This window comes from Oryzias melastigma, linkage group LG10 (assembly GCF_002922805.2).
Source record: "Oryzias melastigma strain HK-1 linkage group LG10, ASM292280v2, whole genome shotgun sequence".
In the NCBI taxonomy this organism is placed as follows: Eukaryota; Metazoa; Chordata; class Actinopteri; order Beloniformes; family Adrianichthyidae; genus Oryzias; species Oryzias melastigma.
In genome coordinates, this window is record NC_050521.1 from 27017404 (window position 1) to 27031308 (window position 13905).

General features: G+C 38.7%; 2 protein-coding genes across 7 annotated transcripts in view; one reads left to right on the top strand and one right to left on the bottom strand.

Annotated features, from left to right (window-relative positions):
• pde6a (phosphodiesterase 6A, cGMP-specific, rod, alpha) overlaps positions 1–13905 on the bottom strand; it is a 68117-nt gene that overhangs the window by 29686 nt on the left and 24526 nt on the right. The gene's annotated exons all lie outside the window — the stretch shown is intronic.
• Positions 1014–11443, top strand: slc26a2 (solute carrier family 26 member 2). 2 transcript variants are annotated; one of them, XM_024260350.2, is made up of 5 exons: positions 1014–1131; positions 3532–4161; positions 5139–5429; positions 5695–6143; positions 7302–11443. In XM_024260350.2, exons 2-5 carry the CDS (start codon positions 3553–3555, stop codon positions 8104–8106), a joined length of 2154 nt encoding a protein of 717 aa, XP_024116118.1. In that variant the 5' UTR covers positions 1014–1131; positions 3532–3552; the 3' UTR covers positions 8107–11443. The 2 variants fall into 2 exon arrangements, with proteins under 2 accessions (XP_024116118.1, XP_024116119.1); XM_024260351.2 differs by having other exon boundaries at positions 1017–1131; positions 3537–4161.

Genomic DNA, 13905 nt, shown 5'->3' on the forward strand with positions numbered 1-13905 from the left:
TCTGAGTCCAGCGAGTTTTTCCTGTTTGGAACGTGATGGGGAAGGAGATAACCAGTCCAGTTGTCTCTCCATACTGTCTATGATTTAATTAAATAGTATTTGACTGACGTATTTAAGGTAATGAAATAGAATCTTAATCAAATTTAAGTTCAAACTTTAAGTGTAAAATACCTAAGTTTATGCAATTAATGTTAAAGTTTTTATTTGAGTCATTTATGTGATTAAACTTTTTTCCTTAATTAAGTCAAACATGAAAAGATTTTTGTTTAGATGCTTGGATCTAATACGACTTTGTTTTATAATATAATGTACATATTTATACATTTAAAAGTTTAAGCTGTTAACATTTACATTTTTATTTCTTTTTACTGAACTGAACTTTTGTCCATACATGTGTAAGAATACAGTTTTTTCTATGACAACCAACACTTTTTTAACACATATGATGCTGAGTGGACATCAGTAAGACAATAAAATAAATAACTTTATCTTAAAAGAATATGTAGAAAAATTCACCAGGAAAAATTCAGGTAAATGTGTGTTAGAAGTGTACATTCTTGCCTTTCAAAATAAATGTCGCTCTAAAATTTATTATTAATTTTTAAAATTCTAACTCTGTGTTTTAACAAGGAGGTTACTGGTTTACTAAGCAAACGCTGCTCCTCCTTTGGGGATATCTCCAGGAGGAGGAGCTTCAGACAGTACAAGAGATTAAAATAAACCGAATAACAATAAATGCACGCGACCTGTTCGTCCAGTGAGGATGACTGTGCAGCATCTTTAGAATGTCGAAACATCGCCGTATATATATATATATATATATATATATATATATATATATATATATATATATATATATATATATATATATATATATATATATATATGATTATAAAACATTTTTATTCTGAAACCAAATAAAACATTTTCTGAATCGCAGTAATGATCATAGTACAGTATTAGTTACTATGTTGTAAAGTTTTTTTTTCCTCTTACGTCAGATGCTACGTCATGACGCTCCCTACGTCATGACGCACGAAGCGAAGATAAAATGAATGTGAGGCGGAATAAGACCGAAGCGTCGCAGAAAAGCTCCATAAAAGCGTCCTAACGGCTCGGTTTCCTGTCCAGGTTGGTGCTTTTTTAAAACTATTATCTGTAGTTGATCTCCCGGAGAGGATTGTCGAGTTTTCTGACTCCGATTGGTGGAAAGTTTCCGGCGGCTTCCACGTTGACAACTTGTTTACAAAGACTCCCATTCATGCCGTAAAGTCTGCCGCTTCGAAAGCAAGAAAAGACGGCAACTTTTAATGAATTCTATGAATATACACAAGTAAAAGTTGTGTCTAAGTCTTTAAAACTCTGTTTCTCTCTGTTTGAGAAGTTTTGAATGTGTCATTGAAAGTAATCTGATTAACGGAACAGATCAAGTGTTCCTTTGAAGCAGAGCCAGACACGTTTAAAAACGGAATACTTGCAGAAGAAAGTGGCTTTTTGGACAAATTAAATCACTTTTCATATGACCATGGTCTGTTAAAGGGAATGAATTAAAGTTTTCTGGCAAAAGTCCTACTTTAAAGACATAAAAATGGACAATAAATTCAAACTTTTTCATATAAGTTGATCTATTTGGTTGCAAATAGGAAGAAATAAGATGTTACTGGTGACTGTAATGTCTAGTGTTTGTTTTACATGATAGAAATAAATTAAAATACATTTGTGTTATAAAGTGTCGTAAATCAGAGATTTTTATTTTCAAAGTTCATCCATGCAAATCTGAAATGCTTAAACGTTCCAGGACATCAGAATGTCGTCACGCCTTTAATCAAACTATTCACACACGTAATTATGACAATAAAGTATTCAGAAGCAGCTCAACCAGTCAAACCAGCAGTGAAAAGTGCTGCAGTGAGGATGACCACCTCATCCAAACAGGTAAACTCAGGAATGAGAGACAACCTGAGTGTCCAGCTCCAGCCAATCAGCTGCCAGATGGAGGAAGTTCTGCTGACTACTTCCTGTTTGCCACGTCAGATTAAAGAGTAACATCGTTTATGACTGATGTTCTTCTGTTCCTCGTGAAAAGTGACCTGACGGGTCCACAGAGACGCCTGTGTCCTCAGTGTTGACACAGATAACCAAGTTGGTCATGGCTGGTGATGAGCGCGACCAGAGGGTCAGGAAAATGTGATTAGTTCATTAAAAGTATGTCAAATAACTTTGTTCTTAGGCGTCCTGTCATGTTGATTTTTGCATTACATACATCTTTGACACAATAATTTAATCTATCATCTATTTTCAATCTCCAGTTTTTGTTAACTTCTCCTCAATGGATCTTAAACCTGTAAATATTTTTAATGATTTTCATTTTTGCATCATTTGTCTGAGCTTCTGTCATCTGCTACTAAACAATGTAAAAAAAAAAAAAACAGAACAATGTGAAGCGTTGTGTTTGAATTCCCTCACTACTTGGTGTATTATTTAGTGCATTCGCCATATCTCACTAGATTGCCAAACTTGGACCACAATGCATTGCGTTTGAAGATTTTTTGTTTTGTTTTTTTATTAATTATCCAAATTTTTATCAGTAGAAAACAATGTTCATATTTGATAAGATGTTTGCTTTAGGAAATCAGTGACTTCATAAACAAAAGTAGTGTCCAAATTGCTTATAAAATCCAGGTACTAGATAGTCTTCTAATAGTTTAATAAAAATTAAACAAAAGTACTCAAACAACGAAATCATATCTATACATATATTTTAAACTAAGGATATTAGTAATGAAATGATTTGACAAAATATCCAAATACACATGTAATTAAGTAATAATGAGTCATAAATAGACATATCACCTCCTATGCATACAGAACTCAACACACAGAAACCCTTAAATATTAAGCTTGTCAAAATGAGTTAATTTGCCTCAACTGAACTTACAAAATCTACACCTCTTTATTTTTTTATTTTCATTACATAAATGATCACTTTTCGTTTTTTTTTAACTTCTGATCAGTTTTATTTTATAAGTTATTTTTTAAAGAAAATTAGATTTTTAAAAAGGCATTGTACTTTTGGTGCAGGTTGAGAGATTCCCAACAATCCTATTTTAGTTATTAATTTATTTAAACAAGTACACGTTCTTCTTGGCTTTTACTGCAGACATGGGATTGAAACATTTTCCTTGAGCGTGACCTTGTTGGTTACACTTTTGAGAAGCTGTTTTGGCTTTAACTGGCAACCAAATGTTCCCGTTTATCGCTGTAATGTGTGTGTGAGGTCTATAAAATGTTTAGACTGGAAACTTAAAGTAAAGACTGGATACTTTACTGATATTGGTAAGGGAGCTAAAAAAAGACCTGAAATCAAGGTTAGTTTAAAGAATTGGAATGACTTTCTGGTTAGCAAGCACTTTGGTTTTGACTTTTTTTAAATGTAAATACTTGTGAATAGAATGTACTAAAGGAATCAGAAAAGTGCCAAATTCTACTAAAGCCACACCCGATGACTATCATTTCTTCTCTGTACACCAGCGCAGACTCGACGGCCCAGCCATGCTGCAGGAGGACGGCTGCTGCCCAGCAGAGCTGGACAGAACCGAGGCCCACCTGCAGGAGCCTCTCATTCTGGAGAAGGCTGAAAAACAACCGTCTCAAAAATGGCATGTGGCTGTGTCGCAACGGCTGAAAAAACATTGTTCCTGCACACCACAAAAGGTCAAATTCAAAATCCTTGGCTTCGTCCCAATCCTGCAGTGGCTGCCACGTTACCAGCTCAGGAACTGGATTCTGGGGGATGTCATGTCAGGGGTCATCGTCGGCATCCTGCTGGTCCCACAATCCATCGCTTACTCCCTGTTGGCCAGTCAGGACCCCATCTATGGACTCTACACTTCTTTCTTCTCGTCCATCATTTATACCCTCCTGGGCTCATCCCGGCACATCTCTGTGGGCATTTTCGGAGTCCTCTGCCTGCTTGTGGGTCAGGTTGTGGACAGAGAACTGGCTTTGGCAGGATACCTCACAGAGAGCAGCATCAGCGCAGATAATGCCACCGTCCTCCTGGCTGGTCAGGGAAACATCAGCGACGGGCAAATATGTGACAGGAGCTGCTACGCCATCACAGTAGGAGCAACAGTCACGTTCACAGCTGGGATTTATCAGGTATGGGTGTTACCAGGGAATCTGGTCATTAAAGATCCGCTTTGATGAAAATTCTGTTTTTGGTGTTTGAAAATATGTGATGTATAAAATACTTTGGGCGGCCATAAGCTCCCTGCTCCGCCCCATTCTGATGTATGGACAAAGAAATCCATGAACGTCTTTGTTTTCCTCCTCTGAGATAGAATCTGGATTAGAACTGTACGGCTGGATAACTCCAATATTGCTGCCATTTTTATTGCACCGATAATGTTAAGTTGGGGCTGTAAGCTAATTAGAGAGTAAACAGAGACCTCTCAGCAACAGGAAGTGAGGGCGGGGTTGCTCAGTGGCAACAGTTCTACTCACAACTCTGTGGAGAATTTCTGATTAACTCCTGCTGCTCTGCAGAAACAAGAAAACGTCCAAGAAAACGATGCAGATTTTTAGATTTTGGCTAAAAACAACATAATCATAAGTAAAAGTCACTGGAAACGCTCTGAAAATAGATCAAATATGATCAGAGTTGGTCTTTAACTTCATCTTCATCTCCTAATCTTGAGAATTTCATTTCTTGTTCTTGGCCGTGGACCTTGCCTGCGGCTCATTTTGGCTGTGGACCTCGCCCCCACCTGTGCCCCAGTACTATCTGGTGGAACTCTTTTCAAATACGTAGTTGTAGATTTAGATAAGCTAATTCTTCTTTAATAGTCCTAATAAATCTCCTGTCTGTCCTGGGAGACGATCTCTCCTTCATGTGGGCATCGCTAAGGTTTTTGCCTGAATCAGGGGTCTAAGGACAGGGATGACCAGTTTTAATTTAGTCCGTTTAGTTTAGCAATCAGCCATTGTTTATATTTTATGAACGACCTTCTGCTTCTGTACAATTACCGGCATGAAGCCCAATGAGGCATTTCTTTGTGACATTGGGATATATAAATAAAATTGAATTGAATTTCTCATGTCCGATTTGAGCCCTGAAACGCATATCTCTGTTTCAGGTGTTGATGGGCCTTTTGCAGATCGGGTTTGTCTCAGTCTACCTCTCCGACTCCCTCCTCAGTGGCTTTGCCACAGGAGCCTCCCTGACTATCCTCACCTCGCAGATCAAGTACCTCCTGGGCCTGAAGATCCCGAGGCCTCAGGGCTGGTTCACTTTGTTCAAGACCTGGTACGGTCTGCTCACCAACATCGGAAAAACTAACATTTGTGACCTTATCACCAGTCTGGTGTGTTTGGCCGTACTTATTCCTGCAAAGGAGCTCAATGATCGCTTTAAAGCCAAGCTGAAGGTAAATACACTTTTCATTATCACTTGTAGTGCCTCTCCTAAGTTTACCTAAAGGTCTGTAAAAGGGTGACTTGGGTCGTCCAACACCTTGACTCTTTTTCTTTCAACAAAGATGCTCATAAGTCACTTTCTAGTCCATGGTTAGCAAAAAAAATACTGTAACTAATTTATTCTTTATTCAATGTTTTTCTCTGATGTCCTACAGTATAAGAGCTTGTTCTCCTGATGAGAAACTTGGAATGATTGGTGTTCTTCCATGTCTTCAGGCTCCGATCCCCTTTGAACTCTTTGCGGTCATAATTGCCACCCTCGCCTCTCACTTTGGCCACTTCAATGCTGAATATGGTTCAGGGGTGGCGGGTGAAATCCCCACCGGCTTCCTCCCTCCCCAAATGCCATCCTGGTCCCTCATCCCCAACGTGGCCGTAGACGCCTTCTCCATCGCCATTGTGGGCTTCGCCATCACCGTCTCCCTATCGGAGATGTTCGCCAAGAAGCACGGCTACAAGGTGGACGCCAACCAGGAGATGTACGCCATTGGCTTCTGCAACATCCTGCCCTCGTTCTTCCGCTGCTTCACCACCAGCGCCGCTCTGACAAAGACTCTCGTCAAAGAATCCACGGGGTGCCAGACTCAGATTTCGGGGCTGGTCACTGCTCTCATTCTGCTGCTGGTACTTCTAGTGATCGCTCCTCTCTTTTATTCCCTGCAGAAGTAAGTCAATGGGATGTTAATATCTGATTTTCATTTGGGTTTTAAAGTTCTCTCCCAGCTTGCTTGAAAACAGTTCTGAAGAACACGATGTTCCCTTTTATTCATTTGCTGATTATTTATATTTTAATTGGAGGGGTTGGGGAAGAATTCGGGTTCGGCCGTGTGCTGCTAAAATGTTACTAGTATAAAGTGACGTTGCTTTTTAGAGACAGCATAGAATTGTGAGATTTTCCTGTTTAGAAACAGCCACGGTAGAACAACATGTTTTTGTGGGGAGGTTGGGGGGGACCAAGGAGACAAATATTAGGTGTTCTGGTTGAAGACCCAAATGACTTTCAGGAAGAAGCTCCTCCTTATCCTCTCTGTGTTTAGTATCTTGTTAGCTCTGGTGCAGCACCGCTTGTTGTAGGGTTAGATGTGGGCTTGCTGAGTGGACCACGCTCTGTAGAGCTTTCCTTTCCTGTTTTGTGCTATTTCCAAACCAGGCTAAAAAACTTCCTTTGGGATACTTTCGATGGTGTAGCTATTGAAGGTCTTTAGCATCTTTGAGGGACTTTTAAAATCCTGAGGATTGAGGATGAACGTGTGACTGCTGGCGGGAACTGCAAGGTTATTGTATTTAATTTCCTAACAAACAAAATTGACATTTTCCCTCCAGAGAGTAATCAGTAACTTACTAAAATAAACATACACTTTGGTCAGGCGCTATTGTGGTAATATTTGTACTTTAAAGTGAGTTACTTTAAACTTTTTTCTTTTTTACCCATAAAATATAAGCTACAATTAAAGAATCGTTACTTAATTGGTTTTAAATGTTTTGTTTTTCACCTTGTTTCCTTTTTCTCTGCGGTTCCAAAGGACAAAAAAAGATAACGATGATCATGTTGACTGTCGTTTCTCCATGAGCTTTTTTACAAAAAATAGTGAAAATGCAAACTTAAAAATTCAGAAACCCTAAAACCATTCTGTTTTGTCAGAACAATAAGACAAACAAGGCTTTACACATGCGCTAAAACCAACAGAGGGAATTATTTTAATAAAGTTCTGCCAACACTCCGATCAAAATGTTCCAACTGCAAAGCTGCTGCTTGGATGTATGTTTTTGTCTCCTTAGATCCGTCTTTTAAACAAAAATGTTTGTCTCTCCTTTTGATGTAGATGCGTTTTAGCAGTCATCATCGTGGTGAATCTCCGTGGTGCTCTACGAAAGTTCCTTGACGTGCCCAGGCTGTGGCGTGTCAACCGAGTGGACGCCTCCATCTGGCTCATAACCATGGGAACGTCTGCACTGGTCAACACGGAGCTCGGCCTCCTCGTGGGGGTTTTGGCTTCAGCCTTCTTTGTTTTAGGGAGAACCCAGCGAGCCCAGATCCTGGAGCTGGGCCGGGCTGAGACCAGGGAGCATTATGAAGACGTGTCGTCTTATCGCGGCCTTCAGACGCACCCCGAAGTGGCGGTTTTCAGATACGCAGCTCCGATCTACTATGCCAACCAGAGCTTGTTCAAAAAATGCCTGTATAAGCGCATTGGGCTCAATCCAGTGAAGGAGAAAGCTCGTCGTATAAAGTTCAGCAAGTGCAAGCACCAAGAAGAGAACGGAGGAAAACCAAACACGAAGCCAGAGGAGAACAGTCCTGAGGTGTTGACCCTGGTACTTGACCAGGAGTCATCCAGAAAACTTCACAGTTTAGTGATTGACTGCAGCGGCGTCTTGTTTCTGGACACCGCCGGGGTCAATGCTCTGAAGGAGGTCCGCAAGGATTACGGCGAGGTTGGGATCAAAGTTGTGCTAGTCCAGTGTAATCCTTCTGTTCTGGACTCCCTGGAAAGAGGAGGGTACTTCAGCAGCAAAGACGACGGCGATGTTGGAAACAATAAAATGATTTTCTTCACCATAAGTGACGGCGTACGATACGCTCAAAGCCTCGCCACTGCTAATGGAGATTATGGCAACCAGAGCTAGTTACACATCTATCCAGATGTGGGTGGATCTCGCATACTGCCAAAGATCTCAGTGGTTTCTCATGTGTCTTAATGAGTTTGTGGTGGAAGTTGAAGCCCTTACATGTGTTACAAATCACTGCAGTTTGAGTCTGTGGGACAGAGAAGCACTTATTGGTCCAGGAGAAAATGTACACTGTAGACATGAACTGTATTTAAGGTTTATGTGGGTGAACGATGATAACTTCACCAGAGCTGTTACAGTAAGACATAAAGGGGATTTTTTTTTTTTTTTACACAGTTTAGTCTTAACTTAAGGAAATCGTGTCCGAAAATACTCTGAATGTTTTTTTAGTTTCAATTCCTCTTGAATGTCTTATCACTCAGTCACACGGCAGCAGCAGTTTACTGGTTAGACCAGGAGTCTGAGAGTGAACTTGAGGTCTTAGACCAAAGATGCATTAACTGTATTCCGTCCCTTTTCTGACCGTGGGCGTGGGCTCCAAACATTTTTTTTTTTAATAAAGTCCACTTTTGAGCTGCTGTAAAAGAAAAATGTCTAAAAATTGATCAGATGTTTTATAGATTCGTCAGAAGAAATCCTTCAAATGTCTACAGTCTCTACTGTGTCTTAGATTCTCATTTATTTAGAAAGATTCCATCAAAGTTCGAGGTAAAATACCAGTCAACTGTAAATGTTTCCCCTTTTCTCGAAGAGTCTTCCTCAGGTCTGACATACAATGATGTGAGAGCTGGTCATAAGAAGGCGTTCAAGAAATGACCCCTCATTCTGTAGGTTAGGAGAAAAACAGGCTAACAAACTCCAAATTGTTTTAAGTTGTTGAAAGTACTTTTTTTCCTTCTCTAGATGAAACCAGTTTGTTGGGTTCGATGGTGGAAGATTGTACACGAGTCCATCATTTCTTTTGATAGAAAGTTTGCCTTTGCTATCAGAAATTCAAACCATCTATGTTCTCTGGATAAGATGCAGTCTTCACTGTCCTCTTATGAATGATTTGTGTTCTTCAGGTAGAGGTGTGTACTGCAGATTCTGGTCCACTGCGTTTATCAACTAGTTTGCTGTAGTACAGTAATGTGTTGTGGAAAATTATTTAATTTCACCTAATTGGCCATTTTCAGAATATCAGCTTTGTGTTCGTCCAAATAGGCCCAGATATCACACTAAGTAAATATGATATTATAAAATACTTTTTTTCTTTGTGTTTATTTGATTCTTATTCAAGACACTTTGATAGGAATGACTGTATATTGTTAATACAGAAGACAGTCTTTTTACATTTTTTGGTATTTGGTGTACCTTGAGATTGTATCAAGAAAGAACAAGACTTTGGGTCAAAAAAGGTTGAAACATTTCACAAGAGCTGATCTTATAATATTGGTTATGCAGCATTTGTTTGGTTTGTCTGTCAGATCAGGACATTTTGCTGGCCATAGATCATTTTGGAGTGTCTTCCTATCAGTTACCTTCCGTGCTTGTGATATTTCCTTGGGCTCAGTTCTGGAAAGTTCTGAAGTTTGTACTGGAGCCTATGTCTAGAGCTCTTCTCTTCACATCCTCCATGCATAGGTTTCACATACTGTAGCCAAACTTTACAAACTATACATCTACTCGCTTTTATTGAACGGAGGAAGCTTCTGGAAAAAAGACGAAAAGTATTGGGTAATAAAAGATAAAACACATCCAGTTGACTGTTATATGTCAAATACTGAAATTTACAGATAAACTTTTTATGTCTCCTTAATTAGTCAATTATATTTTTACAAATTGCCTCAGTTTTGCACAGAACAGGTAAAGATGAAAGTATCCATTACTGTCCTTGTTTTCCTTTTTAGGAAGTCTTGATGTAAATGAATGCTACTTAAGGAAAACAGTGGAGTTTCCTTAAAAAACAACACATTTACAAAGACTTCTCACCTTCTATTCAGCTTATTTACACTTGAATGACTGTGCCTCTTAAGCCTATGCTATCAAATATGTATATTTACCAATGAAAAGAAATACTCTTTTTCGTGTGTAAGCACCAACATGAGGCAAAAACAAACGTTGGTAAATCAATGTTAAACATCAAGAATAACATGAATGATGATATTTCATCTTATGTTCTTAGTCCACGGGTGGCTATAGCTCAGTAAACAGTCTGCCAAACCCTTAATACTCCAGACTGTAAGAAACCAGTGAGTCAATTTGCATTCAAGCATCAATGCTTCGTTCTTCCATTTTTCCTGCTTTGGAGTCACTAAAGCTTTTAGCAAACATTATTCATATCTATATTTGAAGGCCTTCTCCTTCAACAAAGCCAGTCCTGAATGTGTCACTTTGACAAATTACTTCACAAAGTTTGTCTATAATCTGTGTTTACTGGAGAAAATGACACTACACTCACTCTAGCTTTTCTTTCTCTAATGTAGTAAGCATACAATCAGCTCAATCTTTCTGTCCTCATAAACATGTAAATGCAACTATATATAATTGGAGCAGGTTGAATTTAGGTTTTTGTTGTTTCTTTGGTGAATATGAGGACGGCTGTAGAAAAGGAAAATCAGAAAAGCTTCAGAAGTTTTGATTGTATTTTTCTTGAACAGGTTGTCCGTGCAAACTGGAAAAAAATATGTTGCCTTAAAACCAAAATTAAACTATGCAATGTGTATGTTCTGCATTTTAAGATTCTTCTGTGCTCAAAGAGTATAACTGAAGGACTATAATTTTAAGCAAAGTTAACATTTAATTATATTTATTCTTGCAATATATTTATCTCTTGAACTTCAATTTCTACTGATATCAATAACTAGCCAGACAATTGAAAACTTGCTTCTTTTCTGCACATTTCGTCTATATATGTGCCTTACTTTGTCATTTAAAATGATTCATGCTTTTAATAGATGGGAAAAGCTTTTCTTATATATTTTTGTTTTTGTGTAAAAACCAAAACTGCTGTTAATCTCTGAACCATGAGATTGACAGTGTTTTGGCTGTTGCCAGACTTAAACTGTTCTGCTCTACCAAAGTTGAATCTGTGCCTTACCAACCAGGAATCCAGGTTCTGGGGTTTGTAGTTTTATATGTTTATAGTTGGAGTCATGTTTTAAGAACAATGTTCTATTTTGTTTTTCCTGCACTTTTAATCAGCCGTAGTTTTGAAGAAAGTGTTTGTCTTGTGTAGAAACTTCTGAAATTGTTAAATAGTTTAAATAGTTGCAGAGATAAACTTCTTCAGTAATGTATTTAATGTTATTTATTCCTTAAAGCTTTTTATTTGTGAAGGTGAGATGTTTTTCTCTATGTTTGATCTGAGACAAATGTTTATGACTTGTGAATAAAGTTGGGCTTTGAAAGTGAACTGCTCCCATTTTTGAATCTTCAGAGTAAGTTTAAAACTTCACTTTTATAGGAGATGCTGTGAAAATCAGGTGTTTGATCTGACGAGTGTGACATGATGAAGTGATTTCACTGGTTTAGTGAACAGTCTGCTTGAAGTTCAGACCAAACATCCTGAAGAAGCAAACTTTCATTTTTTAACATTTTCTAATCGGAAAATATAAAACCAGAACCAGTTTAGAAGAGTTTGAAACTGCAGAGTAAAAACAATCCTTTGTGAATCCTAAATGTTTACTGGTTTTGTGTTGCAGATTTAACAGGTAACAACTGCTCGTGTTTAAAGACCCACTCAAATAGTGATAGTGTTTTGGGTGTTTTTAACATGGTCTTGTAGCATTTTTCTGATGATGAAAGATACAGTATGTATTACAGAACTAAGCTTAAAATTGCATTTATGAGTATTTCTTTACTCAATTCGTGAATTAAGAGTGGATGAAAAAATCCTATTGGAAAAAGGTCTTATTTGTTTTGTAGAAAATACGTTGGACGGCCCACAAGCACCCTGTTCCGCCTCATTGCAGATAAACGGATCCATGAACGTCTTTGTTTACCTCGCCTAAACTGGAATCTGGATCTGAACTGTATGAATGGATAGATTTAATATTGCTCACCATTTTTGTTGCATTGGAAATGTAAGAGAGAAAGTGTAAACAGAGAGCTCTCAGCAATGGGAAGGGGAAGAAGGGGTGACAAAGTGGTGAATTTCTAACGAACTCCTGACACCGTTTTCAAAAATTTTGCCTAAAAAGGTCGAAATCATAATTAATAGACCACTAAAATAATAAAAGAAAATAATCAAAATGACTTTAAACCAACATGTGGAGTTTGATCTACTCCGATGTGAAAACATACAAAAGAACAAATATTTCAGCCTTTTCTGCATGTTCTTTGGATCAGAGCTGGACTGTATTTACTTTCTTAATATTTTAACAACATGACTCACACCACATTTTCTAACGCCTTTAAAAGTGGAGTCTTACTTTTATTATGTAACTTTTTATCTGGTTCTCCAACCAAACAACATACAGGTGCAACACTTTCCTTTACTCTGACCACATGAGGTCACTAAACCCCAGAAAAAAATACAAATAAACAAAGAAACCACAGCAAAAGGCAGTGCGACAGTAAGACTAAATGCAAACATGCACTTGAAAACAGGTATGAACTTCAGCTGCAGGACTGGAGGCTGAAAACAAAACCCCGGTCCCCGCAGGCAGGAAACCAGAGCACAAAAGGCGAGCTGCAGCAAGAAGCCAACACTAACAGGAACCAGGTATTCTGTTCAGACACAGACTCAAAGTCAGCAGCCCTAAAGCAGGAAGCCCCGCCCTGATGAGAAAGACGACTATAAAATCCCAGAAAAAAAAATCCCCAAACAGCCTCAGATATAAGAACATATTTGAAAAGAGTTTGGGATTAATTGTAAGACTATTTTAAAAGGATAAACAATATTGTTTGTAACAAAAACCTTCAAGTGTCAAATCCTCTAAACAAGAACACAGAAGACGGACAAACATGACGTTTCCGTCACTGTCCTGCTGCTGCTCATCTCCAGCCAAACCATCATGGTAAACCGGACTGATCCAAACGTGGTACAAGTGCAGATCCTGCAGAAATGCTCCTAAGGTGCAAAGGAGTTATAACGTCATCCTGTCACTTGGGGGCAGGAGAGACCAGGAAATAAAGCGGCAGTTGAAGACACTCAGATTACTGACTGTATTTTCCAGTTCAATCGTTTTGTAGTTTATTAATAACTTCTGTTAACTTTCTTCATTCAACTCCCGACCTCTAAACAACCTTTAGTTCTTGGTGATATTTGTTGACAGTTTACATTTCAGCTGCTCTGAGACACTAAAGCTCACAGATAAACAGTAAAAGAAAGCAGGAGATGAATACTAAATTAGTAATTGAATCCGGTCCTGTTAGAGCCACTCACTCCCGGGGCAATGGAAATGATTTTATAAACAGCTTTCCTCAGAGAAGACTGCTTGACTGTCCCCCGGTGTGCACATTAAGTCAAAAATAAAAAGACAAACTGTGAGCACAGGAATGCAGAGATGATTACATTCTCTTTCACGGCTTCATGCGTCTCCCAAATTACATTTACGGCGCAGCAGAGCTCCTGTGCTGCTGATTGGCACGTCAAGGAAACTCCCATAACAGAAGAAGTCAGCAAATGTGCCGCTCGTTTCACCTTCGGTCTGCATTTTCAGAACCACGAAGCCTCACTTCATTGGAGAGAAAAAAACTGCAGAGCAGATCATTTTCTGGTTCCATCTCTCCATCTTTAAATGGTGTATTAAACCCAACTTTAAATTGAGTTGCTTTTTGCTGTGGCTCGGTTTTTAAGGATCAGCGGCAGAAAGAACCTCTCTTCATCTCAGGTGGTGCAGAAAAAGCTCCATGATCCTGTTGGAACTTCTG

Bases quoted from the DNA above. Each gene is read 5' to 3' on its own strand.
- slc26a2 (XM_024260350.2), top strand. From the start codon at position 3,553: ATGCTGCAGGAGGACGGCTGCTGCCCAGCAGAGCTGGACAGAACCGAG. The intron at 4,162-5,138 runs GTATGGGTGTTA...TCTCTGTTTCAG, and splicing joins TCACAGCTGGGATTTATCAG to GTGTTGATGGGCCTTTTGCA. The intron at 6,144-7,301 runs GTAAGTCAATGG...CTTTTGATGTAG, and splicing joins CTCTTTTATTCCCTGCAGAA to ATGCGTTTTAGCAGTCATCA.